Here is a 24,346-nt window from a genome sequence, read left to right as displayed (position 1 = left end):
ACTGTCAAAACGTTAGCTTTTGGCCAACAAGACCTTTGTCAAAGGTAATGTGTGTATGTTGTCTACTTCTGACGAAGACCTTGTGGCTGAAAGCTAACTCTCTGACAGTCTTTTTGTGTTGTCTTTCTGCGACTCAGCATCTCCACTACACAGTGAGTAGCAACTATCCTTTTCATTATATTGTTACATTCCATCCTGGATTTTCCATTGTTTCATATAGCAACTTTGAAATACAAATAAAAAATTACAATCAATAAATAAACCATAGCAACCAGAATACCAACATGCAAAACAAATACACTACACACTTATGCACCAACCTAATAAAAAGTGTAACAAATTGGTGAACTAGTGTGTCACGTTTCTGACATTTTACAATCTAAACATGTTGTAATTTGTAGGTTAACACTTTTAAAACTAATGGGAATGCATGTTCTCATACAAAAATACACATAAAAATAGAAACAACTAATTCTACATGTACCTTTGTATGTGAAAGGCTGAATAATACTTTGCAGACAAAAATAAAAAAATCAATTACTGGGACACTGTTTGGAGTTACGAAATATGTCCCTGCACACAAACTGAGCTGATTAAAAGTAACAAATAGAATAAATTACAAAAATAATTCAATTTCTTAGACATTAAATGTCTTTTTCTTAATCTGATGTGTACGATGTTTTCAGGGGAACTTCACAAGTTGCTGACAACTGTCCTTTGAATCTACACTTTGAAGCACCAAAACGACAAACTCACTCTACAAAGCACATGACACTGAACTTCTTGCACTGCATCTGGTGTTTGTGCGTGCCTTCCTCAGACAGTGGTAGCTTCAGTACAGCCATCATTGTTGCATCACCGTTAGGTCTTGCCAACCAGACCATTTTCTACCAAAGAAACAAACACAATTCATGAACTCCTTGACTAATAATTCGATCACGTCCACCACAGATGAAGCTATCCAAAGCCCCTCTTGGCAGACCAAATTCACAAGATGATAAAGACATCATTAGGCGTCAAAGAATGCAATCATAACCACAATACAAACAACAAAACATGTGATTGCAGTTTTTTACTTCTCATGCTGCGATCTGTGTCTTCACCATAAAAGAACAATGACAATAACACTGCATGTGTCAGAGAATGGTATCTCATGTCAAGCATGCCCTCTCACAATGCAAACAACATAAAAACTAACATGAGATGTCAAAACAATAAATCAAAAAAGAAGCAAAGCTAACTTACATTTTACATTAACATAAACAAATACATGAAAACACAATGTTACATGAACACACAAAATAATAATAATAATAGTAATAATAATACACACATACATACATACATACAAGTAATAACAACACAGCAAATCATTAACTACTAACACCTATCTATAAACAAACATGCCATCACATCTTTAAACCTAACAACCTTGTGGTAAGCACCAGTGATCTCTTCAATGAACTAGTGCTCGTAATTAGTGACACCTGCTTACTTAGTTAAGAAGTCAGTTCCCAACAACATATTGATGCACAGATTAGGGACTGCAAAAAATCCTTGCACACAGATAACAACATCAAGTGTTACCTCTAGAATAACTTCATTCTTAACTGGACTGCTTTAGCACCCAGTTACCATTTTAATTTTCAGGCTAGTTACAGGGAACACAAAACTATTTTTATTGTTATGACGGTGAATCAATTATAAACTGGATTTTTATAAGTTTGTTTAAGCTTCAGAAAAATTCATACATATGAACTTATTTTTCTGTATAGTCTCCTGTACAAGAAATGTTTTTCCTGTGGATGCTTAGTTTCTTGATGCCATTTTTCTAAAAATGAACATGGCTGTTACAGCAAATAGCTGTGTACGAACACTTTGACAGCAGCATCTTTGTCAAATTGTGTCCTCTGACTGCTTACAAACAAATGAAAACAATAGGGTGGTATGCCCAGACTGTACAGAGGATGTTCTAATGTGGTCCTGAACAATTCTTGAATTTTTCATTGGCAGCTGCGTGGGGTTGAGGGATGTTATGAAGCACAATCCCATCTGCATGCCTTTTCTGACTATACGCACATTTTGTTTGGTCAAAAAGTTGGCAATAGTATGCAGTATTCAAAGTACAATGTTCATGGAAAAAACAGATGAGAACTCCTTAAAATCAAAAAAGACAATTGTAAGAACTTTCCACAGTCATGATGGTCCTCGGGAGATGACATCCAGCTGCATTCTCAACTGCTTATCATCCTCATAAAATCTGTCTGTACCATGCATACACTTGGGTCTTTCTCAGGGTATTGTCCTTGGACTGTGCTGCAAGTCTTCTAAAATTTTTGGGCAGTTTTATACCCTCTGGTGTGAGAAAGTTGATTATAATGCACTATGCAACAGACAGTACCTCTTGCTTTGACTTTGGTATTCTGACCACCGAAATGGAACGACAACTTTCAAACTGTGGAGATCAGTAACTGGGAATGAAACGAACAATGGGCAGAGATCGTGGTGCTCTTGATTTTCGAGGGGAAAACATTACCTCCATTCGTGGTCAAATAAAAAACTGCCAAACAAATTGTTCTCCAAGCAAACTGTGGGCCACAGCTATTTTCAGAAATCGATAAGATGGTGCAAGGCTGTTGCAAGAATTTTCTTCAGTCATGCTGACCCTTGGGCGAGAAGACAGATGACTCCATACCAATGCATGATGGATTCACTCAAAAGCTGATTAATCTGATGATGCATAAATCGAAATACATACTTCCAAAAAGTAGTCACCACATAATCTGTGACTTCATGTATTTTTTATAAAGTCCATAATAGCACTGATAAAATCTTAAAATTAAATAAAAATGGGCACATACTTCTTATGTAACTCCATATCATGCCTGTTGTGAGAATGATAGTGACTGACTTTCAATTTACATATTTATTTCATCAAACTGACTGTTTCTTCCCTCATTTTGCCTCCTTATTTCATCTAATGCTCCCGGTTTCTGCATAATATGCATCAACTGAACTCGAAAATATTCTATACATGGGTATTTATTTTCTTCCCCTTCAGATCTACTCTTTAAAAGCTTTCTGCCTACGTGATCAAAACTACATTCAGTGGGTGACTGCTTAACACCCCCCCCCCCCCCCCAAGCCATGATGGCTAACAATCAGCAAATACAATACTAGGATAATTACAAATACTGCTTGCACTTAACTTTCAGTGTGTGGCTGCAGTCGGATGCTGGAGATCCGGACCCTCCATGCAGGCGTGAACTGCACTGCGATGCCGTGTTGGTGACGACCACAAGCAACTCTTGATGGCTGCTGTTGCGAGCTGCAGCCAGACCACTGCCACACTCTGCTGCTGTGCTGGCAAAGCCCAGTGGCATTGTTCAGCCACTGCTGCGACGCAATATACCTGGACACACTGTGCATGTGTGGTCTTTGCTGCATTGTCATGGAGACTGCTTCACTGCTGCCATGCCAACGGTGTCCACGTATTCTCGACGAGAAAATAAATTCATGCCCCTTCATGACTAAATCTTCACACGCACCTAACACCTATCTGACTTAACCTTCGTATTTAGTTGCCTAGCAAACTAAATCCCGAAAAAGCCCCCCAACTCCAACTGTACTGTTTTATTAACTTATTGGCTCTGTTGGTGTTGTCACAGAGGATGCTGCAACCATACCAGAAGCTTTATTAAATAAAAATAATTGATTGTCCTTGATGTATAAATCAGAATAAATAATCATTAGGTTATAAATAACTTTTTCGCAAAATAAATTGCAGCCTGGTGGTTTATAATCTTCACTTGTGCAAAGAAAATTTAACATAGCTCAAGCATCCAATACATTGATTTGTAAAGTCACTACACATCTAAAATAATCATTAACACAGCATGTGTTCACTAAGCTAGATTGTTCTACGTTCAAATCAAAACTAAAAATGACAAATGTGCGTCTGTCAGACACTCGAAAAATAATTCCAAGTGTTGACCACTGCAAAAATAATGATAAATCCCTTTGAACTAGCGCATGAAACATTTCGACGTGTCGCAACAATCGTCTCGAAACATTATGTTTTTAAATCTGTGTGGCTAGATTGCTGCCCCAAGTGACGTAGATCCTGCCTGTTCAACAGCATCCAACTAACTGTAAGTGTGACAAAATGGCCACTACCTTTTATAAGTCTGGCCCCCATGCCCCCAGAAATTCCAAGAATTCATGCCACATGACAAATCAGTGAAACCAACAGTTGTCTTAACGTCCTATTATACAGAAATCCCATCAAAACTACATGAAATTATGAATAGTTAAAACTGACAAACATACAGAACTTATTATCCGCACGTTGTTTCTGGAACATGTACACATCTGCCAACACATACTACCATGCTGATAGTGTACCTTTCCAGCAAACCTCAACCTCCTCTCATTGCACACAGACCCAGTCTCTCCCATCTACTCAATCTCCCAATTCCAGCTCCACTCCCCCTGATACCTCCAAATTCTAATCAACACACTCTGGAACCACAACACCCTAATTCAGTAGTTAACCTTTCCTCCAAACCTCTCTTCCAATCCGAAACCTCTGTCCTATCCAAAGGCCTCACCTTCAGCCCTACTCCTAGATTCAACCAAACAGCCCTCGTCAAAGATTTACTGTCCTACACTCGTACTCTCTGCTGGAAATATCACTTTGCCATGAAGAAAAACAATCCTAATCCCACTCCTAATGATCCAACTCCCCAGGACACTATCCAAATTGAACCCTGCCTGGAACAGTTCCGTCCTCCGTCACAGCGGGACCCACCTCCTCTTCCTCAAAATCACCCTCTCCAAACCTTCCAGGAATTTCTCACTTCCAGCCTTGCCTCTCAATCCTCCTTGAAAAACCTTAATCCTACTCCCAACATCACCACAGCTGAAGCCCAGGCTATCCGTGATCTGAAGGCTGACCGATCCATCGTCATTCTTCTGGCGGACAAGGGTTCCACGACCGTGGTACTTGATCGTCAGGAGTATGTGGCTGAGGGACTGCGTCAGCTTTCAGACAACACTACATACAAAGTTTACCAAGGTAATCCCATTCCTGATGTCCAGGTGGAGCATCAAGGAATCCTCAGAACCTTAGGCCCCCTACAAAACTTTTCACCCGACTCCATCGACCTCCTGACCCCACCGACACCCCACACCCCTACCTTCTACCTACTTCCTAAAATTCACAAACCCAATCATCCCGGCCGCCCCATTGTAACTGGTTACCAAGCCCCCACAGAACGTATCTCTGCCTATGTAGATCAACACCTTCAACCCATTACACACAGTCTCCCATCCTTCATCAAAGACACCAACCACTTTCTCGAATGCCTGGAATCCTTACCCAATCTGTTACCCCCGGAAACCATCCTTGTAACCATTGATGCCACTTCCTTATACACAAATATTCCGCACGTCCAGAGCCTCACTGTGATGGAGCACTTCCTTTCACGCCGATCACCTGCCACCCTACCTAAAACCTCTTTCCTCGTTACCTTAGCCAGCTTCATCCTGACTCACAACTTCTTCACTTTCGAAGGCCAGACATACCAACAATTAAAGGGAACAGCCATGGGTACCAGGATGGCCCCCTCGTACGCCAACCTATTTATGGGTCACTTAGAGGAAGCCTTCTTGGTTACCCAGGCCTGCCAAACCAAAGTTTGGTACAGGTTTATTGATGACATCTTCACGATCTGGACTCACAGTGAAGAAGACCTCCAGAATTTCCTCTCCAACCTCAACTCCTTTGGTTCCATCAGATTCACCTGGTCCTACTCCAAATCCCATGCCACTTTCCGTGACATTGACCTCCATCTGTCCAATGGCCAGCTTCACACATCTGTCCACATCAAACCCACCAACAAGCAACAGCACCCCCTTTATTACAGCTGCCACCCATTCCATATCAAACGGTCCCTTCCCTACAGCCTAGGTCTTCATGGCAAACGAATCTGCTCCAGTCCTGAATCCCTGAACCATTACACCAACAACGTGAAAACAGCTTTCGCATCCCGCAACTACCCTCCCAACCTGGTACAGAAGCAAATAACCAGAGCGACTTCCTCATCCCCTCAAACCCAGAACATCCCACAGAAGAACCCCAAAAGTGCCCCACTTGTGACAGGATACTTTCCGGGACTGGATCAGACTCTGAATGTGGTTCTCCAGCAGGGATACAACTTCCTCAAATCCTGCCCTGAAATGAGATCCATCCTTCATGAAATCCTCCCCACTCCACCAAGAGTGTCTTTCTGCCATCCACCTAACCTTCATAACCTCTTGGTTCATCCCTATTAAATCCCCAAACCACCTTCCCTACCCTCTGGCTCCTACCCTTGTAACCTCCCCCGGTGTAAAACCTGTCCCATGCACCCTCCCACCACCAGCTACTCCAGTCCTGTAACCCGGAAGGTGTACATGATCATAGGCAGAGCCACGTGTGAAAGCACCCACGTGATTTACCAACTGACCTGCCTACACTCTGAAGCTTTCTATGTGGGAATGACCAGCAACAAACTGTCCATTCGCACGAATGGACACTGGCAGACAGTGTTTGTTGGTAATGAGGATCACCCTGTGGCTAAACATGCCTTGGTGCACGGCCATCACATCTTGGCACAGTGTTACACTGTCCGGGTTATCTGGACACTTCCCACTAACACCAACCTATCAGAACTCCGGAGATGGGAACTTGCCCTTCAATATATCCTCTCTTCCCATCACCCACCAGGCCTCAACCTCCGCTAATTTCAAGTTGCCGCTGCTCATACTTCACCTGTCATTCAACAACATCTTTGCCTCTGTACTTCTGCCTCAACTGACATCTCTGCCCAAACTCTTTGCCTTTACATATGTCTGCTTGTGTCTGTATATGTGCAGATGGATATGTGCGTGTGTGTGCATGAGTGTATACCTGTCCTTTTTTCCCCCTAAGGTAAGTCTTTCCACTCCCGGGATTGGAATGACTCCTTACCCTCTCCCTTAAAACCCACATCCTTTCGTCTTTCCCTCTCCTTCCCTCTTTCCTGATGAAGCAACCGTGGGTTGCCCTTTTGACAGCCAAATATAATTCATTTAGCATTTTTCTATCTATACTTGTATACTTTTATATAACGACTGTGCAGTGGTCTTTATTTCTTTAGACATTCTTTTACAGAGACTGTATATCGTGAAGGATCCCTTCTGTCATCGACTGTTTTACCAGGTACAGCCAACAATACAAAACTGTTCGCATCTCTTGATAAGCTTGCTTATCTTTGTGTAGTGCTCACACCTGTGAAAATGAAACGCACATGCTGGCAATGGTGGCAGTGCCATAAGTAACATACTTTTAGATGTGTATCTTTCGCCTTCTTAATGTAATGATTTTATTTATAGACCTTTTCGATTTTTGGTGATTGTGTATAATTACAACGTATCACCTTATATACAGGGTGTTACAAGTAGGTAAGGCCATACTTTCAGGAAACATTCCTCACACACAAATAACGAAAAGATGTTATGTGAACATGTGTTCGGATATGCTTAATTGCCATGTTAGAGCTCATTTTAGTTTCATCAGTATGTACTGTACTTCCTCGATTCACTGCCAGTTGGCCCAATTGAAGGAAGGTAATGTTGACTTCGGTACATGTGTTGACATGTGACTCATTGCTCTACAGTACTAGCATCAAGCACATCAGTACGTAGTATCAACAGGTTAGTGTTCATCACAAACGTGGTTTTGCTGTCAGTGCAATGTTTACAAATGCAGAGTTGGCAGATGCCCATTTGATGTATGGATTAGCATGGGGCAATAGCCGTGGCACGGTACGTTTGTATCGAGACCGATTTCCAGAACGAATGTGTCCCGACAGGAAGATGTTCGAAGCAATTGATCGGCGTCTTATGGAGCACGGAACATTCCAGCCTATGACCCATGACTGGGGAAGACCTAGAACAGTGAGGACACCTGCAATGGACGAGGAAATTCTTCGTGCAGTTGACGATAACCCTAATGTCAGCGTCAGAGAAGTTGCTGCTGTACAAGGTAATGTTGACCATGTCACTGTATGGAGAGTGCTACGGGAGAACCAGTTGTTTCCATACTATGTACAGCGTGTGCAGGCACTATCAGCAGCTGATTGGCCTCCACGGGTACACTTCTGCAAATGGTTCATCCAACAATGTGTCAATCCTCATTTCAACGCAAATGTTCTCTTTACGGATGAGGCTTCATTCCAATGTGATCAAATTGTAAATTTTCACAATCAACATGTGTGGGCTGACGAGAATTTGCATGCAATTGCGCAATCACGTCATCAACACAGATTTTCTGTGAACGTTTGGGCAGGCATTGTTGGTGATGTCTTGATTGGGCCCCATGTCCTTCCACCTACGCTCAATGGAGCACATTATCATGATTTCATACGGGATACTCTACCTGTGCTGCTAGAACATGTGCCTTTACAAGTACGACACAACATGTGGTTCATGCACGATGGAGCTCCTGTACATTTCAGTCAAAGTGTTCGTACGCTTCTCAACAACAGATTCGGTGGCCGACTGATTGGTAGAGGCGGACCAATTCCATGGCCTCCACGCTCTCCTGACCTTAACCCTCTTGACTTTCATTTATGGGGGCATTGGAAAGCTCTTGTCTACGCAACCCCGGTACCAAATGTAGAGACTCTTCGTGCTCGTATTGTGGACGGCTGTGATACAATACGCCATTCTCCAGGGCTGCACCAGCGCATCAGGGATTCCACGCGACGGAGGGTGGATGCACGTATCCTCGCTAACGGAGAACATTTTGAACATTTCCTGTAACAGAGTGTTTGAAGTCACGCTGGTACGTACTGTTGCTGTGTGTTTCCATTCCATGATTAATGTGATTTGAAGAGAAGTAATAAAATGAGCTCTAACATGGAAAGTAAGCGTTTCCGGACACATGTCCACATGTTACCTTTTTGTAACACCCTGTATACACTATAACACTTACTTTTATCTGTTTGAAACATCGAGATGTTTCTGCCTTGAATACTTAATTAAGAAAAGACCTAAATACTTACATGGCAGCAAAGTGGCAGCGCTTGAGGAATATAAATTTCGATGGAAGTAATTAAGATTCACATTCCCTTGATGCCATTTTTTTTTTTACATTGTATTGTTTGTTGATGTGTTGCAGGCATAACACAAATGCAGCCACAGTATGCCGAACATGATAAAACAATTCAACACAGACAAGTATAAGACAAACAGTCATTTACTGTCTAAATGTCTCAGCATATGCAGACCATGAGAAATAGTGTTCAGGCACTTGTTCCGTACAATGGTTTCAGTACACTGTCCAAATGAAGTGATTCAGTTTCAGTAGGATCACTCACTGGTTCACACGAGTCAAATCGTTCATGGGACAAAATGAAGCATCACATGATCTTACACTAGGAGACTCTGGACCCGAGGCCTAGTGATGGACAGATGGGAGAGTCTCACAGGCGATGAGACACATTTTCAGAGGCTGACTGCCCCCATGTCTCATCGAATGAGACAGGTAACTGATGCCAAATCTGGGTGGACCTCATACCAGCAACATCCCTGATGTGAAACTTTTCTCATCCTACACAGTAGGAAAAGACAAATTGCTGCTTACTGTAAAGAAGACACGTTAAGTTGCAGACAGGCACAATTAAAAGACTATTACATAAAGCTTTACGCCACAGCCTTTATCAGTAAAAGGCACACATTATACACACAAGTAAGCATACCTCATGCACAATTGACCGCCAACTCCAGCGTCTCAGCCTGAGAAGCTGGAGTTGGCAGTCGTGTGCGTGAGATGTACTTGCTTGTGTCTCTGAATGGTGTGTGTGTGTGTGTGTGTGTGTGTGTGTGTGTGTGTGTGTGTGTGTGTGTGTGTTTTACTGATGAAGGATGTGGCTTACGTGTCTTTTAATTGTGCCTGTCTGCAATTTCACGTGTCTTCTTTATGATAAGTAGCAATCTATCTTTTCCTACATTGGTGATATTCCTATTTGGAGTTTCCATTTTTTCATCCTACATTACTCCACTTTATATTACAATATTTGATACAACTGTATGTTTATTAGTTAGAAATCTACATGGAATCATAGTACTTTACATTTTATTTATTGAATTCGTTCTGTTTAATACACGTAAAATTTGAAAAAAAAAAAAAAAATCTTAAACACGTTAGCACTGAATAGAAACAGAAATGGTGTCCCAATATAAGACAGTCAGAGAAAACAGTATCAACCAATATACAAACAACCAAACTCTAAAATAATAATGTTCTGTTCCTTACTCCTTCTCCAACATTTTTAGGGTTCATTGTGCATAAGAATTGCAGTCAGGGCATATTAAAGCTCTTTCTGAAGTTAACATTCTTCAGGAGCCCAAGGACAGCATTCCACACATTATGTGCCCATTCCTCCATGTTAGTCTTCAAAGAAATTACCATTGGAGGATATGCATTTGGCATCTTTTTCTTCAGATTGCACATCTGAAGCACTGGCCTCAATCAAATTTGTATCAGGCTATGAATGAATGGAAGATTCTTTCCTGTGGTTTTCTTTTTTCTTTTTTTTTTCTATTTCTTTTTTCACTTGTGTCTCCTTTGAATCTGCTACAGCTTTTCATCTCTTTGAATCATTTCAAATGTTCCCCGTATGGAAACAATGTCAACAGTTTCACAGCTTCAGCATTTGCTGATTTTACTACATCAGGTGGCTCTTGATTTTCAGAGCCGGCCAGAAAACAACTGGACTCGCATTTACTCTGTTGTTGCTTCTCGTATGGCAAACTCCTGGTGTCTTGCAAAGTCATTGTCTCTAAGTATAGGCCTGTTACATGGAAGAGTCCCATTTTCTAGAGGCCATTTTAGCAAACCTGGGTTATTTGCCCACCAGGTTTGTATTTCTTGGGGATAATGCATTGTAAATAGTCCCATGAATTCCACACAAGAAACAGTATTTTATGTGAGAAATGGGTTGATAAACAGATCATGTGGTCACTGTTTTCTCTTGCTTTGTCTATCACACAAATGTGATTTGATGTTCATCAAGTGTAAGCACAACAAGATCACCATCAGATGGCTTCACAAAACTTACAAAATTGTCAAACCACTTAGCAAAAACATGAGATTGAATCTAGCTACTGAGGTAGCAAGATGAAGATACCCTAATATGAGATACCGTGTTCTAATACGTGATATTGTTGCGTATTATGATACCCATAGTGTCACATATTAGGATAAGCCATCTTACACTAGAAACCTAGCTTCCTAGTTATGATGATTGGTTTGAAGGACAATTCATTATAGCAAATGAAACAGTGCTTTGTGAAGAATATAATCAAATGAACATTGGTACAACATCTATGCAACTTCAAATTTTAAAGCCCTACAATCACATACACTCAAAAAATGAAATTCAACACTTTTAACATCAAGGATTCTCAACATTATCCAGCTGTGTAAATGTCTTATTGTCACTGCTCTATGCCTCAGGTGCTGTGAAAACTTAAGTTCTGATACTGATGAAGTCTTCTCAGGTTATCAGCTGAGCAGTGGCGTTGTCTTTTTTGCAACGTTTCGTACCCATCAATTTCTGGCGAAGAAACATTGCGACATGACGACACCTCCACTCAACTGATAACCCGAGAAGAATTCATCAGTGGAATACACCGAGAAAGACTGCAATCGCATATAAGTTCTAATACCTTCCAACAGAGCTGAACACTTATTTTAGTCAGAATCTAGATTTCTCATATTAGTGAACTCGCTTGTAATAGGTTCTTTTTCTCTATATTCGAACTCATTTTCAGTAATGATAATATCCTCTGGGTAAATTAAACACAGTATCAAGTCAGAACTGAAATACTTTCTCAAACTAAATTATAACGGCATTAAGGCAAATAGTAGTGCATTCCATCACCTGGTATCTGTAGTGTCATAGTCACAGACCACCAATGTTATTGAGTTCTATTTTTCTTGAAACTTACAGAGAAATTAACCATACTTTTCCCTTGGAAAACTGTATTCTACACTTTTACTGTCAACTGGAAGGGATAACTCATTTGGATCATTATAAATGTATAACTGAATTTTAAAAAATACTGTCCAATAGAATTCCACTGTCTTATTCAGAGCCATTATTTTGAATAGTTGAACTTATTTTTCTCCAGTTCTTTGTAATTTCACTTCAATATCAAAATTTATGTGCTCATCATCAAACATTTATTCTCTCTTACACAATCTCTTCTTAATAATTTTTTCTGCTCATTCTACCTGCTACGTCTGGGAATAGTTTTATGCAAACAGACAAATCATTTTCTTTGCCAACTTAATTAGGACCTAACCGTTTTCAAAATTGAAAGTGATAGCGAATTTTATTGTTCTCGAATAAAAGAGCAAAAGGATTGCTGTTGAGCATGGTGCTAACTTTTGTGGAATTTGATAAAAAAAAAATATCATTACCAGCTTCATTCATGACAAAGAACTGAATAATTATTCAATTAGTTACTCTCTCCCAAAACTGAAATATGAGCTTCGTAAAAGGTAGAATTTTGCTAGAAGTCTGATTGATCTAAAATCGCTTACCCCTCAAAATAACAACATTCTCTCACTTCTATGAAATGAATGGCCTTAAAATAACCTGAATGGATTTTGTTCCAAGATTTTGTTAGCTTTTAGATATAGTTCCTGTTAGCCTGTACTAGAATAGTTCTCTTAAAGACTACAAATAATATGCACCACTGCTGTAGTCAAGAAGAAAAGAGACGCTACCTCAGAGAGGCCATTGGCACCTACTGTGACAGGAACATACAAAAATATAGCCATACAGCAGACCCGAACTCTGGTTCAGTGAGTGAGAACCAAGCACTCTGACTGTGAGCTACTCACACAGCAACACAAACATCTCTTTCAGCTGCCCGTCAAATTGCTAGATTTTTTGCAATCATCATTGATATCCTATACTACACTGTATAGTGATTAATTGGCATTAATTTCGAATTTTGTATGTAGTATGTCTGAATGGTATAACAATATGCTGTTATAATACAACATCGACATCAAGGGGGAAAAGTGTTGCATAAATTAATACGTGGCTGTACACACTGAGAATGTCCAATGTGGGACTTACCCTTTTTCTGTGCAGACAGCTTTTGTTCTGTCGACTATACATACCCATCCAGTGGTTGGTCAACTAATCTTTTAAACTTGAGCCACATTCCTCCATATTCTTCTGGCAAGAGCTAAATGTTTCAAGTGCCTCCTTGACAGATGGCACTACTACCTGCAGATACTTTGCTGAGCATGTAAATATTTCCACTTTTTAGTTGCCCTTTTCTTACAGTAGCATACTATTTCTTGGAATATGAAATAACCCTACCTCTCTGCTTGTCCTGACCATTTCAAATCAACAGATGTGATGGTAATTTCAGGAATACTCAAAGGGAGTATTAGAGCACTGTTATAGGTTATTTCATATTTAGTGGATAACGTTGGAAGCTCCAAGAGGCTGTTCACAGACATTGCTGTTATCTATAGGTAGGTCACAATACCAGAAGACTGTAGAGAAATGCAGAAAGTCTCAGAGACCTGATGATTAGTGGAAGAACTCACAATTGACCTAAATTTAAATAAATGTAACATATTGCACATAAATAGGTGAATAGACACATTACTGTAAAATTATGATATTGGCAAAATACTACTAGAAACAGTAAAACCATAAAATACCTACAAATAATCTTGTAGTGTTAAAAAAGAGAAATGTTACATACAAGTAGTTGTAAGAAACTCTAATGCCACGCAATAAGATTCAATGGTAGAAACTTAAGGAAATGTAATTCCTCTATGAAAGGTCTAGAAAACAGTTGCAAGAACTCTTCTTGAGTACTGCTAATCAGTTAGGGATGTTTACGATGTTGGATTGAGAGAGGAGCACCAAGTTGTGTCAAGGGATTGATTGGTAGTGTGAGAGGCCTTTGGATATGCTTAACCAACTCCAGTGGTAGATGCTACCAGAGGAGTGCTCAGGAGTGGCACACAGAGGTTTAAGGTCAGAATTCAAAGAGCATATCGCTTTTCCCCGTAAGTCTGAAAAAATAAAGGTGGTGGCTTGTACACTACAATTGCAGATATAATTTTCTTTTCTTCTTCCATGATATTCTGATTCCTTTTGTAGTTCATAGCTTTTCTGGAGTCTTGTCAGTGCATATTTTTTCCTTGGAAAATAGCTCTTAAACAGTGATAGAAATCCATCTATAAATCAATGTGTATGTATATTCTAAAGCTCTGAAGAACATAGCCATACAAGGGTGTGTGTGTGTGTGTGTGTGTGTGTGTGTGTGTGTGTGTGTGTGTTCACTCTACAGTCCTGAAGAAGGATTCACCTCAGTTAGCAACGTACTCAGCCTTGTTTATATCTATCTATCAACTATTCAGTGTCTCACCTATTTGGTTAGATGTTACCTTTGCTCCTTAAATTGTTTGATATTGTAATGGCACAAGGGGAAGTCCATTTGTGTTAGGTGGTGAATGTCCTAGTATAGACGGCATCCTTGGAGGTATTGTGCAATGTCATCTCATCAGTTTAGAACAGACTGTGGTCTGTCTTTTTCACTTTGTCATCAATAAGATTGTAAGCTCTGTTTCCATGACAAAATAAACTTTAAAGTTTCTTATCCACATAGAACAAAATCTTTTCACTGCTTTCTTCATTGCTTCACAAGAAGTACTTGCATAATAACAATGATAATAATAGTAGCAATAACAACAATAATAATAAATGTATGTGAAATGCTGTCAACAAAGTTCCCTGAATTGGCTGTTACCACACACAGAATATACACAAAAATTAAAATCAAAATGCACAGTTTATTCAACTAATAAATTTAATTTGAACGATGTGTAACAAATATATGAAATGACATGATCGGATGGCATTGTTGGTCGGGAGGTCTCATTCGGGGGAATTCGGCCGCCATATTGCAAGTCTTTCTTTTTGCAAGTCTTTCTTAGTTGACGCCACTTCGGTGACTTGCAAGTCAATAATGATGAAAGACACATGACACCCAGTCCCCTGCTGGGAATCAAACCCGGGCCCCCTGTGTGGTAGGTGGTAATGCTACACTACAGAGGCGGACAGCGAATATATACACTAAAGCCTCTAATGTTGTAATGAGGAGAACAGCACACACCACAGATTGAACTGGTTATTTGATAAATTATTATTTTAGGGAGAAATCAGGCAATACACAAATCTGGGGAAAGTTTTAAAATTTGCACATTAGCCCCCAATGCTCTTTTTTAATTTTTTGGTTCATTTTACACAATATTTTAACAAATTTTACACATCATCATTCTTGTGAAAAATTGTTTCCGGCATTTTATACACACAGAATTTCAATTCTTTTACATACTGTGTAAATTTAATGCTCAGACACTGCAGTATATACATCATTAAAACTGATAAAAAATTAAAAGGTTGGATTTTATACAACTTATCCTCTCAAAAGCACTGTGCCTAGAACATCAAATTATACCTATGAATAATTTGAGGAGCAAAGATAGCAATTCAATGAATAATTAAGGCACTGAGAACATTGCTAGCTTTCACACGAATCTTTCCTCAAAGGTAAAGAGTACTCATACTCATACCCATACTCCTACACACACACACACACACACACACACACACACACTCTCTCTCTCTCTCTCTCTCTCTCTCTCTCTCTCCACCACCTGGCATGTCTATTTTGTCCTGGCTGACTTCACTGTGCTGACACTGTTGCTGTGGTGACGGATTCTCTCAGGAAGAATGGGCAATGGGGAGGAATGAAGCAGGAAGGAGGGAGGGAGGGTTGGGGAAAAGTGGCTGAAAGCACAGAGCAAAAGCACGGAATAGGCATGTGGCAGTGGCCAACTCATTCCGGCTGCAGGTAGAGGCAGTTGTGCTCAGCCCTCAATGCCAAAAATCAGACTGGGAGGAGAAAGAGGAACATAGAAAGAGGAGACTGTTTACAGGATAGAGGTGGGCGTCAATCTGGGACTAGTGAAGACTGATACCAGGAGCATTACGTGATCAATAGATGTGCTGGAAGTACAATTCCTATCTACGTAATTCAGAGAAGCCATGGTAAAGGGTACGGCTAAGTCACTCCAGTCTGAACTCTTACTGGGCGACAAGGGTGAGAGGATGTGGTGCTCTTTTGCAGCTGGTTCCTGATGGTGGTAAGAAGATTAGGGGCATTTGTGGATATGGCATGCAAAACTATTTGTAGACAGGTTTGTGGGTACTGTCTGCCAGTGTATGCACCATCACCAAATATCATCCCAAGCTGAAACAACATAGCCATCTTTCACCGTAGCTTCTCTCAATTGCATAGATGGGAATTGTTCTCACATCATATCCTTCAACACCACAACCCACTGGCATCAGTTTTCACTATCCCCGGTTCCCGGATTTCTCACACTCCTCTCCACAACCTCTCACTTTCTGTGTTCTAACCAACTCTCCCTATCCACTCTTTCTTGTCGCTGAGTGCTCAGTACAGCTCCCCCTTCCTGCAGCCAAAATGAACTTACCAGTGCCACATCCCTATTCTGTGCACCTGCTCCCAGCTGTGCTGTCAGCCACTCTTCCCCAGCCCTAGCTACCATCACCCACTCCACCCGTCACACCCATTCACTCCCAGTCTAGTGCACAGTGCAGTCATCTGGGACAATGTGGCCATGTATGTGTATTTTAAAGCTGTGGAGAAGGGTTAATCCAAAATGTAGTACTGTACACAGTCTCGTTTATGTGCCTGTCGACAGCTCGGCAGCTCATCTAATCAGTGAGTTGTTACCTTTACTCCTTACATTATTTTTAGTCCAAGGACTTTATATTACTATATCCACAAAGTCAAACAATGAAACACATACGATCTGAAAGGCTCAATAGCTACTCACAAAGTAGGAGGAGGCACTGAGTAACAAACAAGCACAACGAAAAAGGCTGCTAGATATCATTCAGTTAAGAGACCACGCCCTTTGTCAGATGTAGACACACACACACACACACACACACACACACACACACACACACACACACACACGACCATGTCATCTCTGGGTGCTAAGAGTGGACTATGCCCAGTGACAATAGTGGCCATGTGTATTGAAAGCTGTATGATGAATAACCAAGTAGAGTGTGAGGAGGACACGATGCTATGTATTCATATCTTGTAGACATTGCTGCTCCACAAAACACAGTGGGCAATTGACATTAATGTGAATTCTTTCCTTGTGGGTTGTGGCATAGTAGTTCCACTTTCTCCAACAAAAAACTATAAGTGGAAACTGTTATTAATCAGCTGGCCAAGCACTGAGAGTGAGTGAATCTCAATGCATCCAGTGGGTTTCCACTTCTTGAGTACTGCTTTCCATGATGGAAAGATTTGTAGGTACACACACAACACTGTACCAACATCAAGTTCAGTTTGCTGTAAGGAGATCACCAGCAGAAACCTAGACATTGATATGGAAGGATTACAGGGACTAAGATCGCTCCCAGGTGAAGGTTTACAGGCCTTTCTTCTATAAAAATAGTTTAGGGTGAAAAATTCGGAGTAGGTATTAAAATTCATGGAGAAGAAGTAAAAACTTTGAGGTTCGCCGATGACATTGTAATTATGTCAGAGACAGCAAAGGACTTGGAAGAGCAGTTGAACGGAATGGACAGTGTCTTGAAAGGAGGATATAAGATGAACATCAACAAAAGCAAAACGAGGATAATGGAATGTAGTCAAATTAAATCGGGTGATGCTGAGGGGATTAGATTAGGAAATGAGACACTTAAAGTAGTAAAGGAGTTTTGCTATTTAGGGAGTAAAATAACTGATGATGGTCGAAGTAGAGAGGATATAAAATGTAGACTGGCAATGGCAAGGAAATTGTTTCTGAAGAAGAGAAATTTGTTAACATCGAGTATAGATTTAAGTGTCAGGAAGTCGTTTCTGAAAGTATTTGTATGGAGTGTAGCCATGTATGGAAGTGAAACATGGACGATAACCAGTTTGGACAAGGAGAGAATAGAAGCTTTCGAAATGTGGTGCTACAGAAGAATGCTGAAGATAAGGTGGGTAGATCACGTAACTAATGAGGAGGTATTGAATAGGATTGGGGAGAAGAGAAGTTTGTGGCACAACTTGACTAGAAGAAGGGATCGGTTGGTAGGACATGTTTTGAGGCATCAAGGGATCACAAATTTAGCATTGGAGGGCAGCGTGGAGGGTAAAAATCGTAGAGGGAGACCAAGAGATCAATACACTAAGCAGATTCAGAAGGACGTAGGTTGCAGTAGGTACTGGGAGATGAAGAAGCTTGCACAGGATAGAGTAGCATGGAGAGCTGCATCAAACCAGTCTCAGGACTGAAGACCACCACAACAACAGGGTGAACTGAAGATTAGGCTTGACCAAAAGCTCTTTTGTCTTCCAGAAAAAATAGCAGCATCAAAAATATACGGTGAGACCATGTCCAAATGCTATAGATCAGTGAAGTGGAGGAACAGCTGGCATGTCACATTCAAAATCATTTCCTTTCTTTTTTTTAATGAACAGAGAAGAAATTATAAGAATATTACAGAGAAAACACAACCTAGCAAGGAAGTGTTTTCAGCAGTGCAAATACACGAAACACAAACAGCTGGATTCATTTAACAGGACTGCTACAGCAAGGGTATTACAGCTTAAGGGCACTGTCTTGAAACTGATTAAATTCTGATGATGCTCTTTCAGTTACACAAGTATTAATAAATCAACAATGTTTGAAAATGAAAATGTAAGTTTATAACAAAAAAGTAATGGCCTTTTTCTACACTCTGGTTAGAGAAGTGTATACTATACTCACCTGTTGGCCTCTTATAAACACGTCCATCATTTGCTTGCATGTACAAGAAAATTACAACAATTACGACAAGATTTTATAAAGGGAGAATGTTTCTTAAAATAAAATAAAAAAATGTGCATGGAAAAATATGATTACCTCAATAAACTAGCAAGATTACAGCATATTTTGAATGAAGATGTCAACTAATTATTTGAGACATATGCATAGCAGTTAAACTGTATTCTGCTAATGTAACTAAACCTGTAAAAATTACACCTGAATACGCAGCCTGAGATGTAATTCAGTTCACAATATTGATATCAGAGGACTGTAGCTGAAGATAACTGCAGAATTACTGATGAAAATATTAAAAAATGAGGAAATCTTTTAACAGATTATTTGTGAAGGGGATCAACATTAACTCAGTATGTCTTTAATAATAAACCATGGCAGCACCTGCACATTCAGCTCTGTATGCTCTGCACCTGTAAATCTTTCACCTGCAGATGTGCCTATTTTCACTCAATATTGTCCTCTGGTATAATTTTCTGGGGCAATGCAGCTAAGAAAGCTTCATAATTTTCTGAGTTTTAATTTTTCCTGTACAAAGTACAACTATAGTGGCCTGTGAATGCTTAGTACGAAGTAGTAGAGAAACAGTAGCTGAGTGCTGCAGCAAGAGCCCTCTCCTCTCCCACAGTAGCTGCATTTCTCCTCATATACATAAAGCAATCTAGAATTAAGTCCTATATTTATTGCCAGGAGTATATTTTCACTAGTCATAATCTGTTAAAATTATCATGTTCATATTCTGCAACCTTTCCAATGCCTTCAACTGGGTGAATGACAAAATTCTACTTGGCAAACTGAAGACTTATGGTATTGATGGCATCCCTCAAGCATGGATGGACTTTTCTACCTCCATAAGAGAAAGCAAAGAGTCTCATAACTGATTATATCTCAGGCAGATGGAGTGCCACCACAGGTACCTGTACTGGGGTCACTCTTGTTTCTAACCTACATAAATGATGTACCATTGACTTTAAAGGGCAGTTCACAAATTGTAATGTTGCCTGGTGATACAGGCACACTAACCAAGGGTCCATACTCAACTCTCACAGACACAGCTCGATTATATCTGAACTGGCCTACAACTGGTTCACATCTAACAGCTTAAGTCTTAATCTCACAAAGATACACATTATGCAATTTCAAACAAGCAATAATGGCTTTTAGCACCATAAGTATATATTAATAGCCATACACTGAGTGAAGCACAGTGTGTAAAATTCCTTGGTGGTTCACACAGACACACTAAACAAGATGCACATTTCAGTATGTTACGCCCTTAGAAACATCTCCCATTGTACTGACCTTCAGACATGGATGTTTGCTTATTTTGCTTATTATCACTCCCTCTCGTCTCATGCAATTATGTTCTGGTGCTGTGCACCTAAAGTAAATAAAATTTGTTCAGCAGCAGCGAGCAATATGAATATTGTGGTAAGTAAATAACCATCTAACTTGAAGAAGCCTTTTTAAGGATCTTGGAATTCTTATGCTCACTTTACTCCTGACTGTTTGTTGTTGCTGATGATAAAAATCAGTTTAAAACTGAACTGTGATGTACACTATCACAACAGAAGCCACAAAAAATCATTTTTATGTAGACTTTGACTCCTTATCTTGGGTTCAGGAAGAACTTATGTACTATGGTGACAATATATTCAACAAAGCTCACATCTAATATAAAACAGAAAAAAGGGGGAATCTCTACCAGCTCAAAAGAAAATTAAAAATATGAGTTGTTTGCCACTCTTTCTTCAAATTAACTGGGTATGTAGATTCAGGAATTCATAAGTTCTGTTAGCTAAATGGCAAATAGCAATTTTTGTTATAAAGCTTTGTAATGAGTAATAATGTGTACTACTAACAGGAGTCCCTCTATATATATTTTAAAAAAGAACATTTTCTTGAAAAATATCATTGTAATAAAATAAACATAAATTTACTAATAGTAGATAAGCAGCAACTTCCAAGAAGGATATTTTTTACTAATTTACTGAATTAAATTTAGACGGCATAAGTGTAAACACCATTAAGCAGTATAATGGTAGTTTATTGTTCATACAGTGTACAGATTATGTTTCTATGATGTCTTCATCTCATATTAATGTGTATCTCAATTTGATCCACATCCCTGAAGATTCTCCTACTAGATGGGATCTACAGAACATGATGAATGAATGAGTAAATATTCAAATTCTTTACAGACATTACCTGTGGTGGCTGCTTGTCCAAGTTAATGCATAACGAAATGCTTTTCATATGGTTACAGACTCTCCTTTATGGTGTGATTTACAGAGCACATTGTACGAATGAATGAATGATTGAACTTTATCTTCCCATACACTTCAAAGGCTACTTTCACACACAATTTCCCATGCAATTAAAGCAAACTGACTGTTTAAACTACGAGTTTTTTATCATAATAATTTCTGAAAAGTCTGCTTATTTTAAAAAATGCAGACTGCATGCCATTTACATTAACTTCATGACAAGCACTAAAGATTAACTATTTTCAGATAAAAGTAGAGGAGTTAGATATGTGTCTGCAGGCAGCAGCTAGGATATAGGCCAACTAAATTTTGGAACCTGGGGCTTATTCAAATAACAGAAGGAACAGATAATATTTGAAGATGTGCCAAGTGACATTTGGCAGAGGGTGTAGTTGGTATTTCAGAGGTCAGGGGAGAAAAACTGCAGCTTCAGGCAGAAGAGAGACAAACATTGATAGACAGGAAGGAAACAAGAACAATTAGTTTATGGCTCAGGAGAAAAACAAGACAACAGACAATATAAAATACAAAGATTTTTTCCCAAGTTATTGCAGGGATGGTACAGCAACCAGTAATATATGATCAAGAAACAAACAGTCTTGGTTGCAGAGCTTAAATTATTATTTATTTACAAATGACACATTTCACCTGATTCAGCATCTTCAGATGACTGATCTTAGAAGGTGTCAGGTACATGGGAGACAGAGCATATAAAACGTCTCAGCAAATAATTGCCCTCGTCAAACATTCAGAAACATTGTGTTGTTGAGACATGCAACGTACCCAATGAATGCAAAACAGGATTGTGCCTACATAGATCTGTCACCATATAAACATTTTGCAGGTGTAGTTGCTCATATTTACATGGTGACCGATCTGTGTTGGCCTGGTGCTGTTTTGTGTTCATTAGACTATGTTGCACGCCTCGAAAAGGACACCATATTATGTTTCCAAATATATGATGAGGGGAATCATTTACTACAGTGTTTTTTATGTTCAGTGTCCCATGTGCCTAACAGCATCTAATATCAGCCAATTTGAAGATGCCTGAATCAGGTGAAATACATCATTGGTATGTAAATAATAAAAGCTGCAGCTCTGCAACAAACACTATTTGTTTCTTCATAAAATATAAAGAAAGGAGTGGGGGAACAAAAATACAAATTCAGAGAAGATCATCACTGCTGAAAGAGAAATGAGGAAATGCAGAGAAGTCCTAAAAGAGGCAACAAGATATGCAACAGAAAATACACTATAAGAGAATGTATTAGTGTAAGATGATAACAGGGGACTTTGCATAAATGAACCACACTTTGCAACAAAATATTGTGCATTATTAGCAAAGACTGTCTATTCATTCTTGCTGGATAAAATAGGGTTTACTAGTCATAGGTCTAGAATATGGAAGAAAACCGGTTTGGACTTATCAGATTTTACAGCGGATGCATTCACACAAATGAGGATTGTAAGGCAGTTAATTGGAGTAAAAATGAGCATAATGATGAACTTAGTATATATGTGTGTGGATAAACTAGTAGGTAGAAGGGTCTTCATTTCCTTGTATCATTTAAGATTATCATAATCATGGTGGAAAAATTTAAGGAATAAATCAGATTCCTTCATTTTGATGTAGTACAATGAAAAAACTGATGTGCAAACTCACACTGATGTCAAGTTCACCTGAAAGAATGGACAAGGCACTGCAAATGATGCAATGTTCCCGAAGTTGCTCAGAAGTTGTGGTAAGCATGGCCTAATAAATGCATGTTAATGATAAAAGTTGTCTCTTTGTGATATGATAATAAGCTTTGTATAATCATTCAATAATGATATTCTTTCATTAATACATACATACTGAGTATTTTAATATTGTGGTGTGGGTCCCCCTATAGTCGTAAAAGACACAGATAATTATTTTAAGGGCTTATTTGGTTGAATTTTTCTGTGGACATCTGATATGAATGAATTAAGCATTCATTCCTCAAACTGTGTGATCTATCATGTCAAATTACCATTGGTGCCCAGTTAAATGCGTGGCACTTCAGTTGGCGAAATCATCAAGAAATTTAAAAGAATTGTTAATGAATTTTTGGCAGTTTCAAGTTATAAATAAGAATTCCCATTAGTTGAAATGTAAATGCAAACCAATTAGATGATAGTATTACATGAAACTCTCATTTTAATGCAGACTGTTGGGAAACAACTGTATTTAGAACAGGAACAAATGTCACAGCCTTAGCTGGAGAAAGTTTCATGCATGCCAATACAAATATAAGCAAAGTTATACCATAGGTTATTAATAATTTTGGACTCATTCTTTTACTAACAATTGTAACTGGTATCAATTTAATTACCTATTAAGAAATACATTAATCAACAATCACAGAACAATACTTGTGAAATGATATGTACTGTGTGTTATATACAATACAAAAAGTACAATCAATGAAACTTCCTTGCAGATTAAAACTGTGTGCCATACTTGGATTCGAACCCAGGATGTCCGCCTTTCACAGGCGACTGCTCTACCAACTGAGCTACCCAACCATGATTCACAGCCCATCCTCACAGCTTTACTTCCACCAGTACTTCACCTCCCACCTTCCTTGCTTCACAGAAGTTCTCCTGCAAAACTGAGAGGACTAGCATTTCTGGAAGAATTGATATTGTGAAGATGTAGCTTTATAACAGCCTGTAGGATCATTTCCAGAACGAATTTTCACTCTGCAATGGAGTATGCGTTGATATGAAACTTACTTCCATGCAAGCATCAGTTGTGAAGCTGGCCGAGTATATCAATGTCCACATAGTGTCATACAATTTTTCAAGATTACATAATATATCTATGACATACGATAACAGGTAGTGGAGGAAATGAAGCTATGATGACGGATTATAAGTCTTGCTTGGGTAGCTAATTTGGTACAGCACTTGCCCACGAAAGACAAAGGTCTTGGGTTCAGATTCAGGTCTGACAAATAGTTTTAATCTGCTAGGAAGTTTCATATCAGTGCACACTCAACTGCAGAATGAAAATCCATTCTGGAAAAAATCCCGCAAGCTGTGGCTAAGCCACGTCTCTGAAAATATT

The 24,346-nt window shown here is 39.3% G+C and overlaps 1 protein-coding gene across 4 annotated transcripts in view; it reads right to left on the bottom strand.

Moving 5' to 3' along the window:
- Positions 1-24,346, bottom strand: part of LOC124608858 (protein UBASH3A homolog) — a 257,494-nt gene that overhangs the window by 215,664 nt on the left and 17,484 nt on the right. For 2 of the 4 annotated variants that reach the window (XM_047140020.1, XM_047140023.1), the window contains one exon: positions 18,938-18,970. The exons of the other annotated variants lie outside the window; for them this stretch is intronic. In XM_047140020.1, coding sequence (XP_046995976.1) covers positions 18,938-18,970 — 33 coding nt within the window. The remainder of the gene's footprint in view (positions 1-18,937; positions 18,971-24,346) is intronic. 4 annotated transcript variants of the gene reach the window in all.

The sequence above is a fragment of the Schistocerca americana genome, chromosome 1, assembly GCF_021461395.2.
Source record: "Schistocerca americana isolate TAMUIC-IGC-003095 chromosome 1, iqSchAmer2.1, whole genome shotgun sequence".
Classification (NCBI taxonomy): domain Eukaryota; kingdom Metazoa; phylum Arthropoda; class Insecta; order Orthoptera; family Acrididae; genus Schistocerca; species Schistocerca americana.
The sequence above is the reverse complement of the archived record's forward strand: the minus strand, read 5'-3'. Positions and strand labels throughout refer to the sequence as shown.